The sequence below is a fragment of the Danio rerio genome, chromosome 21, assembly GCF_052040795.2.
Source record: "Danio rerio strain M-AB ecotype USA chromosome 21, GRCz13ab, whole genome shotgun sequence".
Taxonomy (NCBI): domain Eukaryota; kingdom Metazoa; phylum Chordata; class Actinopteri; order Cypriniformes; family Danionidae; genus Danio; species Danio rerio.
In genome coordinates this window covers 22452542-22470628 of record NC_141041.1, presented here as the reverse complement: position 1 = coordinate 22470628, position 18087 = coordinate 22452542, and the positions used below count along the sequence as shown (strand labels likewise).

The 18087-nt window shown below is 33.5% G+C and overlaps 1 protein-coding gene across 33 annotated transcripts in view; it reads left to right on the top strand.

Annotated features, from left to right (window-relative positions):
* ank1b (ankyrin 1, erythrocytic b) overlaps nt 1–18087 on the top strand; it is a 129137-nt gene that overhangs the window by 41380 nt on the left and 69670 nt on the right. For 17 of the 33 annotated variants that reach the window (XM_087301183.1, XM_087301182.1, XM_087301175.1 and 14 more), the window contains exon 2: nt 12096–12194. The exons of the other annotated variants lie outside the window; for them this stretch is intronic. In XM_087301183.1, coding sequence (XP_087157309.1) covers nt 12096–12194 — 99 coding nt within the window. The remainder of the gene's footprint in view (nt 1–12095; nt 12195–18087) is intronic. 33 annotated transcript variants of the gene reach the window in all.

Genomic DNA, 18087 nt, shown 5'->3' with positions numbered 1-18087 from the left:
CTCTTGTTTGTTTATTGTAGGTGTCATGCATGGCAAGTTTGGACAATTGCTGATTGGGGAGAATGAATGTGTGCTCACCCTATTGGTGAATAATTATAAGCCTCCCATACAAAGTGGACAGTCATGCATTACGTTGGAGCGTAAATATGTTTATATATTTATATGGTTGCTTTTGCGATTAGCTAATCGAAATGTATCAAATCACAATTGTGATTCAATTTAGAACATTTGTATATCTCTAATGAAAATGAATTAGAATATCTCTAATGCAAAGACTCCACCCTTTTCTGGTAAGCAGTAGCTAGTTTGCATTAAAAGGGCACACACCAAAAAAGAAAAAACTATAATAAACAATTATTATTATTTTTTTAGCTTTATAGACACTGTGCAATCCAATACACACACAGGAATACCAGAACCATATGCATAATACCTAAACCAGAATTTGTAATGAGAGTTGAACAGAGGTGGACGTCAGCATATGATGTAATAAGGAGATTTTGAGGTGCTTTACCCAGCATGCTTTGCAGTCGGGCCTTCTGCAGTCCTCATGAATATTGAAGAGGAGGCGCTGCACTGCACTGTGATGTGACTGAGGAGATCTGCAGGAGAGAAAGAGAGAGTGAAATGGAGATGCATGGAGAGGAAGTGCATGCGCTCAGAGTAGATGAAGACAGAAATGAACAGGAGGGAGGAGGAGTGAGCTATTGAGTGGAGGGATGGGAGCTGAACGCAGCTGCTTGATTTCGTTTTTCGTATTATTTAATTGATGTTTACGTTTCTCTGTTGTGACTGGATTTGCTTGGCAGCCATAAATAGACAGTTATTATTTTTATTAAACGAGCATCCAAATGTCAACAAGCTAATGGCGATACTGTAATGCTGCATTATTTTAATGTTGCTAATTCTACATTTTGAGTTCAATGTATTTCCTGCATTTACCAAAGTTAGCACTCAAAAGAGAAATATATAGTTGGTAAATAACATTTAATATTTATTATTATATAGATTGTATTGGATGTTATTGTCCTATAATGTTGTTGGCACAATTGTGTAAACATAAATTGTTATCGATCTACTCTACAAAAAACTATGTTTGCTGTTTGTTCACACTACTTGTTTAAAATGTGTTGAAATAACAATTCTTGTGGGTTTTTTAGGGACAACTTATTTGTTTCTTGTTAAATCCATTTAAATTTTTGGGTTATGTTTAAAATCAGGCATTGAAGATTTGTTTGTGGAAATATATTATATAAATATATCTGTTAAGCGATTACAAATGTACTAAAATGTAATTTATTCTCTGTATATGTCAATCTGCGATTAGCAAATGCAAATTTTCTAATCATGTTTGTGATTAATCAAAGAAATTAATCCATTTTCATCCATCCATCCATCCATCCATCCATCCATCCATCCATCCATCCATCCATCACATAGTGTTTCACATAGTGTTTGTGATTAATCAAAAAAATGAATACTTTTCATCCACCCACCCACCCTTCTGTCCATCAGTCTGTCTGTCCGTCTGTCTGTCTGTCTGTCTGTCTGTCTGTCTGTCTGTCTGTCTGTCTGTCTGTCTGTCTGTCTATCTATCTATCTATCTATCTATCTATCTATCTGCGATTAGCAAATGCAATGGTTCAAATCGTGTTTGTGGTTAATAAAAGAAATTAATCAATTTCCATCCATCCATCCATCCATTTATCTACCCATCCATCTATCCATCCACCCCTCCATTTATCCCTCCATCCATCCATCTATTTATCATCTATCTATCTGTCTATCTACCAATCTGCAATTAGCAAAAGCAACATTTTAAATCGTGTTGTGATTAATTGAATAAATAAATCAATTTCCATCAATCACCCATCTATCCATCCATCTACCCATCCATCCATCTATCCATCCATCTGTTTGTCTGTCCACTCTTCCATCCATCCATCCGTCATCAGTCTATCTATCTATTTCTCTGTGATTAGCAAATACATTTCAAATCGTGTTTGTGATTAAGCGAATAAATTAATCAAGTTCAATCCGTCTGTCCCTCCGTCTGCCCTTCCATCTACCCACCCTTCCATCCATCCATATTTATTTATAACTTTAATAACCACACGGCATAATGTGGACTTTCAAATCAATATGATCAGGCAATAATCTTGCTATAATGTGCATGTGTTTGCTTTCACTATATACATGCAGATCATCTTTCAACATGAGCAATAGTGCAGTCATGACCTGCAGTGGGGATCTGTGTCCATCTTTCTGTCTGTGTTTTCTTGTTTTGTTTGTTCTTTTGTTTTTTTTTTCAGTCAATTAAGAAGAGACCAAGACTATGATAATCTGTGATAAAGTCTGTTTTGTCTCTAACGGATTGCAGACGCAGCAGCCTGACGCACACATCAAAATTTCAGTGGTTTCGTTTTAGCACCAGGGTGAAAGAAAACAGGAAGTTGCTCATACTGATGCCAGTTATCATTAGCTTCTGTTTTATAAACCTCATAAATGTGTTTAATTTCTTTACATTCTGCGTAAAAAAGTAACAATATATACAGTACATGAATGTCCAATTAAATTAATTCTTTTTTTGGTTGGCTGACTGATTTATTTATTTATTTTTCATTATACAATATGCTTCACACTTTGCGATTCTTCAATAATTCAGGAGTGAATCCACAGATGATTGTTGTGTTTTAAAGACTTGAAAGCAGCTCTTGATGCAGCAGTTATACAAGATGCTGAGACAACACAAGAGTTCCAAGAAAACAAGCATATACACAATTATGAAGACTGACTGTCAATGTTTGAACTCCCACTTAAGTGTAGCCTTTAGTCTGTTTATTGATTTTTGCATTCTCTGGGTCACAGCCAGATCTGTTCGCCTGCCAGTGTTTTCAGAGAAATCGCTGTATATGGAAAGCAAGAAGCACAGAAAGATAAAAGTGATAAATCATTAACATGCCATTGTTAATTTCTACAGTGTATTGTTGAATGCATGATTGTCACAATACTGACATAGTAGAAGTCATTTGACCAAAATCAATTACATTTCTTGATACGACTACAAAAATTGATGTGGCATTGTACACTTTTATTTTAACATTAATCATTGTTTACATGTCTATTTGATTATTGCACTTTTTTTTTTATTTCTCTGTGTGATAGCCGTAGTTCATCTGGCCTTTCTTAAAAAAGAAAGGCCAGATAATTTAGCTTATATTATATTTATATTTTTAAAAATATGAATTTGTAATCTAATATTATATTTATTTTCTGTAATTTTTAATCTTCATATAGCTTATATAATTTTGATTTATGTTTAACATTTCATTAATATTAAGTAGTATTTACTCATTTCTCACATCGTGTTCGCAGAAGAAAATAAGTCACCTTTAAATGATGAGGGTACGCTGTAAAAAAAAAAAAAATTACAGTAAAAAACTGACAGCTGTTGTTGCCAGAATTTTATATAAATATGGTTGAAGCCTTTCAAAATTCAGAGTACCATTCTAGCAACCTGCCACGGACAACAGAGTTGAGGATTCACATGCAGGTTTTATTAACTAAGAATAGTCATGCAGGCAATGGTCTAACACAGGAGCAAACAGTAGCAAACAAGTTAACCAATATCGTAGAAAAAAACAGGCAAGTGTTCGGTAAAGGTGCCAAAGAATCAAAAACTGATAAACCAGACAAAGATCAAACACGAAATGACTAGATGGAAAAGTGCTTATGCTACAAACAGTGAACAAGACTCAGCAATGTGTGTGCAAATGAGAGGTTTCTTTATAGTCCAGGTAATGAATCAATGATTAGCTCTGTGTCTTTGTGTGTGTCTCATCACCAGAACAGGTGTGTGTGAGATGCATGACAGGATTGTAGTCCAAGTAAAAGTGAATGACTTCCAGGGATCTACAGGCCTGGATCGCTGGTGATTGTGACATAACCAGTTGCCAGTTTTTACCATGAGTTTTATAGTAAAATTATGGTAGAGAACATTTCTATATTTACAGTAAACTATTGTATTTCACAAATTTATGCAAAGTTAATACACCAATGTTTTAAACTACAGTGTAAAAATGCAGGGTTCCACACAATCAATTCATGTTATCCTAACACAAATCGATTAAGTTAACATAACAAATTTAAGTGGATTAAACATAACAAAATTAAGTTGTCCCAAAAATTCTCAGAAATTGTGTTGTTTCAGCTTGTTTTGAATAAGCAGTTTGAACAAGTAAACAAAGCTATTTTTAAAGTGTATTAAGGTCTACACTGGACCTTTATAATACTGCTTTTCTACAAGCAGAAAATATATGTAAAAGGTGCTCAGTCCAGGGTATCCACAGGGTCTTAAAAAGCCTTAAAATGTCTTACATTTAAAAAACAAAACATTTAGCCTTAGTAAGTCTCAAATTGACTGAAATACTGTCTTGTAGGTCTTAAATCATTTTAAATGGGTCTTCATTCTTCTTTGTTTATTTAAAGCTACCCAGTCGATCCAACACACATCAAATCACCAGAAATACATCTAAATAAAACTTTTAAAACTGTCGGTTGTGCATACATTTAGTTTTTTAAAGAACTGTTGATGCCATTAAATAAACTATATGCAGTTGGAGACAGAATTATTAGCCCCCCTATTTTTTTATTTTTTAAATATTTACCAAATGATGTTTAAAAGAGCAAGGAAATTTTTCACAGGATGTCTGATAATAATTTTTCTTCTGAAGAAAGTCTTATTTGTTTTATTTCAGTTTTTAATTAAAAAAAATCTATCTATCTATCTATCTATCTATCTATCTATCTATCTATCTATCTATCTATCTATCTATCTATCTATCTATCTATCTATCTATCTATCTATCTATCTATCTATCTATCTATCTACAGTATCTATCTATCTATCTATCTATCTATCTATCTATCTATCTATCTATCTATCTATCTATCTATCTATCTATCTATCTATATATCTATATATCTATATATATATAAATATATCTACAGAACAAACCATCATTAACCAAATTAACCTAGTTAAGTCTTTAAATGTCACTGTAAACTGTATAGAAGTGTCTTGAAAAATATCTAGTCAAATGTTATTTACTGTCATCATGACAAAGAAAAAATAAATCAGTTATTAGAAATGAGTTATTAAAACTATTATGTTTAGAAATGTGTTGAAAAAAATTGGGGAAAATACACAGGGGGGCTACTAATTCAGGGGGTTTAATAATTCTGACTTCAGCTGTTTGTATATTACTAGGGTCTGCTTCTTTTGACACATTGTGACTTAGAAATAATTAATTTGAATTATAGGCAAATCATATTAGATAGGGCAAGTACAATTTTTTTTCCTTCATTAAAAAATTTTGTGTTTAATCCTACATATAAGTCTGAAATTTGATTCTTCATGGTCTTAAAAAGTCTTAAATTTGACTTTGAAACCAACAGAAACCCTGTCAGTGTCATTCACACAACAAGGAAACTTCATCATGGTAATACACGACACTAAAGTAATGTACAAACAAACAAACAATATTTATCTACATTAGAAGATTAAAAATAAACAAATAAGAAGAGCCATAGTAATGTCAACAATGAAAGTAAATCTCATGCAGGGAATTCTGGGAACGTTTGTTTATGGTTATTCACCATATAATATCATAGCACATTTCTACTGTAGCATTTTTACAGTATAATCATGGCTATGTTTTGACAGTGCAAGTAAAAGATGACAAAATGTTCATCTATGTGTAAACGGCAAGATACGAACAGCTTTAAAAGCATGAGATGCTGTAATCCCAAGCATTTAATTAGAATATTCTTTTCTTGGTTCTGTTATGGACTTTATAGCACTGTCATGCCAGCCGATAATAATAGTGTGCAGTAATTATAGATCTTTATTTATAGATCCCGCAGAACACTGTGACCTTCTAGGGATTGTTTTACTAGGCTTTGTGTTTCTGCTTCCTGTCATTGCATGGATCCAGTGGCTATACTGCACCATCCAGTGACCATTCAGTCCAAAAAGAAGGAGAAAAGATATTAAACTCCTAACATTCTCTGTGTGTTGATTTCAGTGTGTGTGAATTCTGGCACAGTCGCTTGTGTGTGTGTTATAACTGGCTACTCTATCGCCACTATGTAGGTTTCTCTTTCTCCAGAAGTGGGTCTCAAAGCAAACCCTGGAGGGTTCATTACTGCGATTCATCATTCTTGGCCTACTGGTGTCGAGCTCCAAATGACGTCTTTGTCACTATTTTTAGCGAGCGTGCGAGAATGTAAAGGTGTGTGAGGAGTCAGACAAGTTGTAGAAGAGTGACCCTTTTCGATTCACCGGTTATATATCCCTCATAATTACACCGGTTGGAGGATGGTGATGTCATTACTTAATATCGCGAACTGCACGTTAATCTGTATCTGCGCTCATGATACATGAGGGATTATGCTAAATTAATTAATAGTCTGCTCTTGCACTTGACGTAGATGAGAAATGTGATGTTATGCTGACAGTTGCCGAGAGGAACTTAATTCCCCCGGTGTGCTCGATATACTCGCGTCTGGGTTTGAGTCATAAACAGTCTGGATTTCCCCTTTGGAGCTTTGAATGAGATCTAGTGCCTAATTGCTTTAAGTGATTACTGATATCTGAAAACGTCAGTACAGTACATTTCAGTGAACATTAACATTATCACAGAGTTCTGGCAAGGTTTCCCCATTAAAGTTACAGTATGATCAAGGGTTTCTTAGGTAACATTAATAGTGAATGATTAACGTTATCTGGGCTTTTATAATGTTCTAAATGATTTAGCAGTTGTTCATTGAATGTTTTTTTTCTTGAAACCTGTAGAGATGTTGATATAACTTAACACAAATGATGAGAATAGATTGTTGAGTTATATCATGAAGCTCTCCAGTATCTGTATACACTTTGAAAAACTCTTCAGTATCTGTATTCACTTTGGAAACTTTGAAACCGTAGCAGCCACTGATCTATGTACTGGAGAAAATCTATTAGCGCTCAGTGGCTGCTACTGTTTCGTTGTATCTTGTTATTGTATCCTTTAAGGCAAGTCATTTGCCTCTTCGGACATTTTCGAAACACCTCTCGAGCTTTTGCTCTTGGTATTCTTTTTGAGTGGGACAACATTAAATTCTCCAAAACTGTTTGCCAAGCTTAAGATTAAAGTTCATAATTCATTTTAGGAATTAGCAATAAAATTAAACAACAACTCTCACTTTAGTTTTGTTTCTTAATGTTTAAACAACAAATGTTCATGCAAATTCTTCAGACAATTGTAAACACATGTGGTCCGAACCCCTCCCCGGGAGAATTATCAGTAGAAGGCGGGGCTTCATTCCTCATATTGACCATTACACTTTTCCCCATTCAGAACTACTCGAGTGACATGTGTTGTGTATTTAGCCAGGAGTTAGCTCTCTGCAACAGGATTTAGATATACATTGAATAAACAGCATTTATTTAGTAAAAAAAACTGGTAAAATTGAAAATCTTAAAATTTTATACACAGTAGGGATGCCACGGTTCTCAATATAATATTGAACTGTACGGTACGACCTCCACGGTTCAATAGGCGCTTGTGAATTGCAGTTTTCTGGGTTTTGCATTTAAATAATTAATGCGCTTTTCAAATCTCCCTGAATTGACTGTGTGCCTGTAACTCCATAAGATAAGATGAGGAAACTCCTCCCCGCGAATAAATATCCAATCACTATGCTCCAAAGTTGGGGGCGCTTGACCGTCATTCCACACTTTAACATTGCGAGCGGCGGTGAAGTGAGGCAACAGTACATGGAAGCGCCGACGTCTTTCAAATCTGCGGTGTGAGGACATTTTGGTTTTGCCGGTAAGTATAATGCTAATAAAAGAAAAAACAGAGTTACAGAATACAGTCTCGCATTTTTTTTAGCACCAAGATAATTAGGATGGTTTATTTATGTTTACTTAAGTACAAATATGTTTATATGAAATGGCCAATTTATCTTTATTAACTTCACAAGTATGTTTATTTTCAAAGGGTTGGATTTTATGTGTTCCCCAGTTTGTACATCGGCTACCAGCTGCTGTGAGATTTCTCTGTTAATTTTTTTATACAATACACTAGGAACAAGTGCACTTTTGTTGACTTTTGAGTAAAACAAAATGAATATTGCAATAAACCGTTTTTATTTTTTTCTCCCTAACCTCTTACTGTTCCTATTGCCTATAGAATAAAAAATAAAAAAACACACGTCAAGCCATGAGAACCGAACCGAACTGTTAAAAAACCGAGGTATGTATTGAACCGTGGGCTAACTTGTTGCATTCCTAATACACAGTATAACATCTACTTAAGTGTAGGATTATGATTATTTCAGTGTGTTGCAGTAAAATACATATTATTTTGTCACATAAACTGTGCTGTGCTGAAAGATAACCACCAGGCATAATATATTTGCTTTTTATTGGATATTCACTGCATGCAATAAATAGCAATATGTCACTCATATTATGTGGGTTTATGTGAACAGAAATCCAAAACAATTTAGGTCACAGAATTTGTTTTGCTCTCCGCATCTTCATGTGCTGGGAGTCAGCGTGGTACCCGCATCAATAGATGCCACACTCACAGGCTTCTGTGAATGTTGAAAATGATGTCATCGCTCTCTTAGCAACTGCTTAGCAACCAGTCTTGGAGTGCACCCAAAGCTGGAATCCCTTTAATGCGACTGGGTTTCTGCATTCACCCTCTCAAGATTGAAATAAAAATGTGACGTTGTTGTGTAATTCTCCCTCTTGTATTTGATTTGCAAATGTAATAGTGCTGTTTTGTTAGCTTAATTTTTGTTACATTCAAAATGACTGAAAGCATTTAAAGGGTTAGTTCACTGCAAAATAAAGATTCAATCATCATTTACTCACCCCTCATGTCGATCCAAACCCATATTTGTTCATCTTCAAAATGCAGTCGAAGATATTTCGAATAAAATCCACATTAAAATGTATCAACATAAGTTGAGTGGTTTAATCCAAGTCTTCTGAAGGAACAGGGTTTCTTTGAAGCCTGTATGGTTGACTAATGTATCTATCTACTATTAAACACATTTACTACATTTGAAGATTATGTGAACTTCATATGAAATGCATGATGAAATGTGTGAAATATATTACAACAAAATTGACGATGACATATACAGTTGAAATCAAAATTATAAGCCCCCTTCAAATTTTTTTCTTCTTTTTAAAATATTTTCCAAATGATGTTTAACAGAGCAAGAAAATTTTCACAGTGTGTCTGATAATATTTTTTCTTCCGGAGAAAATCTTATTTGCTTTATTTTGGCTAGAATAAAAGCAGTTTTTCAATTTTTCAAATCTATTTTAAGGTCAAAATTATTATCCCCTTTAAGCTATATTTTTTTCGATAATCTACAGAACAAACCATCGTTATACAATAACTTGCCGAATTACCCTAACCTGCCTAGTTAAACTAATTAGCCTAGTTAAGCCTTTAAATGTCACTTTAAGCTGTATAGAAGTGTTTTGAAAAATATCTAGTGAGATATTATTTACTGTCATCATGGCAAAGATAAAATAAATCAGTTATTAGAAATGAGTTATTAAAACTATTATGTTTAGAAATGTGTTGAAAAAAATCTTCTCTCCATTAAACAGAAATTGCGGAAAAAATAAACAAGCGGTCTAATAATTCAGGGGGGCTAATAGTTCTGACTTCAACTGTACACTTCACAGATTTCAGGAAAGGCCCTTTGTGAAGAGAGTCAGATGTTCACTTGTGTTTGGAATACACCTACAACTGGTGTCCCCTTCAGAAAGTGCCGTTCATGGATGATATGTTGATTGCATTTTATTTTACAGTATGTTTACTTATGATGTTGCAGTGTACTTAAACTGGCTTTTAAAAGGTACATAAATTGGTTGCAAAATTAATATCAGTACATAATACAGTATATACAAATAGGACTGTAACATAAAATAAGTTAGGACTCTAAAATAAATTAGTTTAATTCATGTGAATCATGTCAGTACATGTGAACAAACAGGTTCATTTTTACATGTTGATAAGTACATTTGCATTTCTGCAAAAAACAGTCAAGTCTTAAGAAATCACAGCGATACATTATTATCAGGATACTGTACTTGCATCAATTTTTTTGTCATTTTAAATATATTACGATATTCTGTACCGGCATCATATAATGTCCTTAAAGGAAAACATTGGCACTTTTATCTAAACAACAGTCTCTACTGATGATCTGAATCAGGTGTGTTTGGTTAAGAAGACATGAGCTGCATCCGAAATCGCATACTATCATACTATAATAGTATGCTAAAAACAGGATACGAGTCTGAATTCAAAGAATTCGAAAAACAGTATGTGAGAAATACCCGAATGGCTTACTACTTCCAGCTAGATTCTGAAGTGCGCTTTGGATGGGCGCTACGCTATCCCATGATGAACCGTGAGAGAATTTATGAATGGGTGTAAAGCGACGCAACTGATGTGGGTAGGTCACAGGATCATGACAAAAAGGTGGATCTAGAACATCCGAGTACCACTCATACTACTCACATTCATATTCTTTAGAACATACTTTTCTAACAGCCGAGTAGTATATTTAAATTCAAACGCAGTGCCTACTGAGTAGTAAGCGATTTCGAACGCAGCCATGGAAAATGTCTCAACATGATTGAGAAACACTGATCTAGTGGACTGTCAAGAAAAATTATGTAATATTAATTAGATCTTAATATTTTATTAAATAGTATAAAAAAACTGGTGATATATCGATAAAAAGTGTATCGATATAGTATTGCCACAGATTGCAATACAATAATGTATTGCTATTTTCCCCTCACCCCTAATATAAAGTGATCATGTCTCTTCAGAAAGTTGGAGTAAACAGCTTTGTTGATTGATTGATTGGTTTATCATCAATCTATTAATTGATTCCATCATCAATTCATTCATCTATCAGCCCATTCATCAATCAATTAACGAATCAATCATTCCATCATCAGCTGATTCATTCATCAACCAATCCATTCATCTATTCATTCAACACACATGTGAAACCCTCATAAAATATGGTTTAATAAGATTTTTACTGCATGAAACCCATTTGATCATAAAATCACCATTTTGTTTACATGAAAATGTCCCAAAACCATGTATGACAAAAACCCAAAACCCAAAACCATGTGGATTTGAAAGTAATTCTTAAATGTACGCACGTTTAAGATTTGAGGTAATACCATCGCCATGATGGTCAAAGAAATCCAAACATTCTTTCACCCCAATGCAGTTTAATAAAGAGGCTAAAGAAGTTATATTCTTATATTTGGTTAATTTTTGCAGCCCAGGGCTATACTTCTCACCATGTATTGTTTCTTTTCTAAAACATGCAGTTTAGTATAAAGCATGTTTATTACTAAGAAAACTAAAACAAACAAACTAAATTATATTTTAATTGAACACATCACATAATAATAATAATAAACATAATAAGTACATACTGTACTGTACTGTTCTATCTAGTATTGTGAAAAGGTAAAGCTGAAAATCAATAGTTAAAGTGCCACCCAGCAGCCTAAAGCTTCTAGCGCAAGTAGGAACTCCGTGGCGGCGTTAAGAATGGCGGCAGAGGGAACATTTTGAAGTGGTGACATCTGTAGCTGTACAGCATGAAGTGTTTTTTCTGTAAAAATGAAATGTTTTGAAGCTTCAGAGTTTGCTTTGGACAAAAAAAAAAAAAACTCTCAGATATCTTTCAAAATATCTTCATTTGTGTTCCAAAGACGTTCCAAAGGTTCTTAAAATGACTTGAGGGTGAGTAAATACTGACAGCACTGTCAATTTGGTGTCAACCAACCCTTCAAGCAGATTGTGATCATTCTTCAGGGTGAAGTTCCACGTTAGTCCTTTAATGGAGCATTTTACAATCTATATGTTTCCACAGCCTTGACCATGCAAGATTTGGTGTTTTCACCTGCCATATGTGTTCATGTGTGTCTGATGTGTGTGTGTATTAACTGGCTCTGTCTTTGTGGTGTTGGTGTCTTCTAGGCTCATGTGGTTCAGCGCTGGCTTGTACATCAGGACAGTAGTTTGAGTGCAGAGGGTTCGTCGGAGACGCAAGGTGGAAAATGGCACTTTGATGGAAGAGTAAATATCTTAGTACTGCCTCTCAGTGCTTTACTTTCCTCTTTCCTGGACAATCGTGTGTTGGTGTGGCTTCGTGAACGTTTCTGTGTGTGGTACTCTTGTGGTTGTTGTGTAGCTCTAGTGACAAGTTCCCGTGTTTGAATGTCGTGTTGTGGCTAATAGCTTTAGTTAGCTCCGCTAGTTCCTGTAGTGTTTCTTCATCTTCCTCTCATTCTAATTGGCTTTTTGTGTGTGTGATTTTGTATTCCTAACGTGAGATTCTGTGTGTTTGGTTTAGTGTGTATTTGTTTGTATGTGTATCAGATGGTTTGGCGATAAAAGCTTGCACAGGGATCAACCCCCTGCTGTGGCCACTGATTGCTGATATTTGTCAGAATGTCATTTACAGTATCAGCAGATGTACTACGGAGATTACAAAGGGAAAAATGAGATTATATGAAACAATATAAATTTATTAAAAACTTGTAGAAATAAAATACAGAAAATGTACGCACATGCTCACCATTCAAAAGCAAATCAATTAATTTTAGCTAACACATTAACATTCTCTGAATAATTGCTTTGATATCTCAATATTTGTCTCCAGGTGTTGAAAACTTGTTCACATTATCAAGCTTGAGGAAAACAGTGTCATGATCTGGGGTTTCGTGCCAATTTCATGCAGATGATAGTTTAGTGCCAAGTTCATGACAGGATCAACCAGCGTGTCCTTTTCAGTACTTCAAAGACAAGTCAATCCATCAGAATTATGCTTAAACTGGACATTCATTTCTCAGGAGGATAATGACCCAAAACACATCTCAAAGTTGTTCAGGAACTGTCAAATAAGTAAGACGAATAACAACTCTGAGCATCACACAATTTATAGATTGACCAACTTGAAATGTTTGAGGAACATTCATCGACAATGTCCAGCTCAAATATGTTAGCCGAATAGATAATATTGATTTTATTTAGTTGGGGGGAGCGTTTATTCAGGAAAACTAGAAAACAAATGTCTTCTAATAATATGGTTCTGAGTGAGAGCTTCTTTGGTTTTATGCTTTATTTACTGTATGTACAATAATATATGTCTGCAATATTGTTCATCAATTGTTAATAATTTAAAGGGATATTTCATCCAGAAATAAAAATTCTGTCATAATTTACTTTCTTTAGTTTGACCTTCTTCTGTTGAACACAAAAGAAGATTTTTTAAAGAAAGCTGGAAACCTGCAATTATTGACTTCCATATTATTTGTTTTTCTTATTATGAATGTCAATGGTTAGATGTGTTTAGCTTTCTTCAAAATATCTTACTTTTGTGAGTAACAGGGCTTTGAACTACTTCTGGGTTTCTTCAGTTATTTAATTTTCATTTTTGTATAAACCATCCATTTTCATTTTATTTATTTTTAAACACTTTCAATACAGCCGAGAGGCGGATTAAAGTGCTTTACATGATGAAAATAATAAGTCCAATATAAAATCCAAACTAAAATAGGCTACTCAATATACGTAAAATGGTCACACACTGTTTAAAGCAGAAATGAAAATCAACAAATGAACATGTTGAAGGCTAAGGAAATCAAATGAGTTTCAAGGAGAAATCAAAAACAGATGTGCCTATTCTAAAATGTCCTACCACCAAAAAGGCTTAGTACCTTACAGCATTTCAACCTGAAGCAAGTGGTTGTCAATAAGTTGCTAGTTACTAGATCTTAAACTTTTACCAGGGTTATTTGGACATAGCAAATGAGGCATTTTGAAGCAAGATTGTGTAGACATTAAAACACCAAAAAAAAATATTGCCAGTAGAGGACTTGTAAAATGGGGGTCATATCTAACCATTTTAAAGAAATTTAGCTCAATCATTTTGAATCAAAAATCGAGTTACCAGCGATTTGGGGATATCACAAAATAAGGAATTCCAATAATTAAAACACTAGTGGATAACTGTCTCATGAGACTTTTAGGACAAAGAAAATTTATATTTTGGAGAGTGAACAAAGCTGAAAGAAACTAGAGGCAATGACTGATAGGCGACTATCAATGAGGACACCAAAATGACTCGTCTCAAGTTTTTGAGCTTGTTCATGATCTGCTGTTAGCAATTTGCTTTTTTAAATATTTGATGGGTAAAACTTTAGGAGAATAAAGCCATCTCATTATACCTAGTTTTTAAAAAAACATATAATAATGTTAATTGGCATTTCCATGAAAATTCTGTAATTTTATAAGAATTTCAACAAAGCATATGACATAGGAAAAATCTAGATAAGTAACTTTGCATCTGCATGTTTACTATACCAGTTATTACAATTTCATATTTGCTAACAGTTTGTTTTGATTGAACCAACAGGCATTCTACTGACGATGATATGATATGTATGTGTCTGTCAACGTATTAGCAAATAACATCAAAGAAAAAACATCAGTATAAGCAATAGTCTCAAACGTGATTCCTAGAGAACCACAGCTCTGCACAGTTTTGCTCCAACCCTAATCAAACACAGCTACTCCATTAATCAAGGTGTTCAAGACTACTAGTTTGCGTCCAAAATTGCCTACTTCTGTAGTATGTACTACAATTAAATTAGAATTCACTACATGACCACTTGAAAAGTATGTTCTATATTGACCTTATACTTCCCGTACGAGCAGGTGCAGCCATTGGAATCTTTTTGGCTCGAGACTTTCGATCTCAATCACTTCATTGATTTTTGGATGTTAAAAACAGCTTGTTATGCTGCTTGATGTTGCAAGCTGATATTACCTTACTATATTATTCTACTTTTTATGTATTTAGTCATGAACACACTTGTTTGTAGAGCAAGTAGTTTGACAGTTTTCTGTCATTTATCGTTCCTAGTCATTTCTTCCAATAGTCAACGGAATCAGAATTTCTAAAAACATCGTAAAAACGACCGCACTTCTGCATTGTAGAATAAGGTCATATGAATGTGAGTAGTATAAATGTAGCTCGTACAGACTACATCTGCCATTTGTCATTATTACGTGACCCACCCATGTCAATTGCGTCACCTTATTTTCATTGATAAATTCTCTCTCGTGGCCTCATGGGATAGTATAGCATCTATCGAATGTGTACTTCAGAATCTTTCCAGAAGTAGCAGATCATCCGGTTACTTCTTGCCTACTGTTTTTCAAATTAATACTATGAATTCAGACATATGACGAAGCTTGCATACTGTTTTTAACGTATTATATTGACCTTCCTCTTCCCATACGACCAGGCACAGACATTGAAATCTTTTTGGCTTGAGAATTTCGATCACAGTCACTTCCATTGATTTTTGGATGTTAAAAACAGCTTGTTATTGAAGTAGGCTTGAAGTTACAAACTGATATTGTCTTATTTTATTTTACTATTGTTTATGTAGATTGTCATGAGCACACGCATCTGATGTATGTAGCATGAATGGAGCTTTAACAGACTACATCTGCTATTTGTCATTATCATGTGACCTACCCATGTAAATTGCATCGTTTTACTTCCATTCATGAATTCTCTTTCATGGCATCATGGGATAGTGTAGCGTTCATCAGATACCATTATCGCTACTGTTTTTCGAATACTATGAATGCAGACATACTACTCAGCTCGCATTTTTAACGTACTACATAGTATGAAAGTGTAGAGACTATTAAGCAGGTATGAGTTGGAGGTGGTTGGAGCTAAACTCTGCAGATCTGTGGCCCTCCAGGAATCGAGTTTGAGACCATTGGTATAAGCATATTTGTGGCAGTGAATGAGTGAGCCTCTATTCTGCATGTTGATTACAAATAATGATCACTAACGAATGGCTTTCAACAGGACTGTAGAGAAGAAATTGATTCCTGTCCCGAAATGAAATCAATTAAGATCCTCAAGTGATTGACCAATTGTTTGAGTATAAGATGATGGCACACACGCGCAGACTATTACTGCACTGTCATGATGACTGATGGATATTTTTCTATGCCGTCACCTGAAGACTGAGCAAATGAAGGTGCAGAATGACTTCTTTCTCCTCATTCAGTATTCTGTCCTCATCTCCCACTGAATGGGCGACCGGCCTGTCAATCATTCCCACTGAATAGCATGGCAGAGACAATCTGAAATTTCGAGACTGCAGAGAATCTGACAAATCAATTTAAGGACTCAATAGAACTGTGAACACATCAGAGCAAACTGCATTAGTCATTGGATGGAAAACCACAAAATATCACTGATGGATTTTTAGATAGAGCAGCAGAAATGGGCGTCGAAGGTGCAAATTGAACAGGGCGATGTTGAGTTGTATGCTTGAAATTTTTCGAAAGGGAGAGAGAAAGACCAAAGCGAAGGTTGGGAACAGTAGGTATTGAGGCTTTTAGTTATTCCACTGAGAAAAGAACAGCCGAGATCAAGAGGAACGCTGTATGTAGATATGCAGACTGAGAGAGAGAAAGAGAGAAAGAAAAGAAACAGGCACCGATGATAGATGAAAGGAACAACAGTGAACATTAATGTATGTGTTCTGCATAGCTTGCATGACACAAAAAGATTTAATATTTTACCTGTTTTGTTTTACTTTGTACGGTATAAATAGAGCCCTGCTATATCTGTTTTATTTATCTTTTGTATTGTTCATTTTAATTCCACTCCTTTACAATTTACATTTTACTGAAATCTCTTTTTTTATTGTATTTTTGAGGACTATTTCATTTTTTTATGTGTTTTAGTAAAGCATGAACATCACATTTATTAAGAGTTTAATAAATATTTTATTTTTAGTAAACCTGTAAAATAAATTATAATATCTGAACTTCTCTTTTAGTTATCTTTTTGGAATAGGAAGACTTGAAAGAAAAAGTTTGGTTAATTATGAAAAAGAAAATTAAATCCTTTTTTGTGACAGCTACTCTTGTTATCAGGCATTTTGTGGACCTGTAAAATGAGTGTTATGATAATAATAATAATAATAATAATAATAATAATAATAATAATAATTATTATTATTATTATTATTATTATTATTATTATTATTATTATCTAGCATTCCTGTTCCCTGCAGGACAAACATTGTTTCATTTTTGTTTTGTTCAATGTTAGCTAGAATTCCTCCAAAATTTGTGATTTGGAGAATAAATGGATTGTTTTTTATTGTGGTCTTTTCACTTCTTTTTTTTTTTCATTGGTTTTCTGCTTTGGTTTGAGTTTTTTTTTTAAATAATTTATTTAACTTGGTTTGTTTTCCTTTATATTTAGCTCACTTTTTTTCTTATTATTCCAGCTAAATACAAAATATATAGAGCATTTATTATTTTATATATAAAACTTATAATTTTAATAAAACTGTTACTATTATATTAATATATTACGTTAATATATATATATATATATATATATATATATATATATATATATATATATATATATATATATATATATATATATATATATATATATATAATTAATATATATATATATATATATATATATATATATATATATATATATATATAATTATTAAATATATATATATATATATATATATATAAAATTATTATTTTCATTATTATTATTATCATTATTATTTAATTTCACTAATATTGTTCTGTTTATCAGTTTATAATTCTGTCACAAATTTACAGTTAAAGCAAACATTATTTTGATAGATGGTTGTGAAGATGCTGGAATTTTCTGTGTATATGACATAAAAATTTTTTTTACCAAATACATTTACAAAAATAAACAATGACTGTTTTCTCATGTCTCTAAAACAAACTAAGTCTGTTTGCCATTGGTTTGACAAAGAAATAGATCCCCCTCCACACTGCTGTCAAGCTTTTAACTACAGTTCACCCCCCAAAATAATATTCTGTCATTATTTAGTCACACTTTTTCTAAAATTATTAAAAAAAAGAA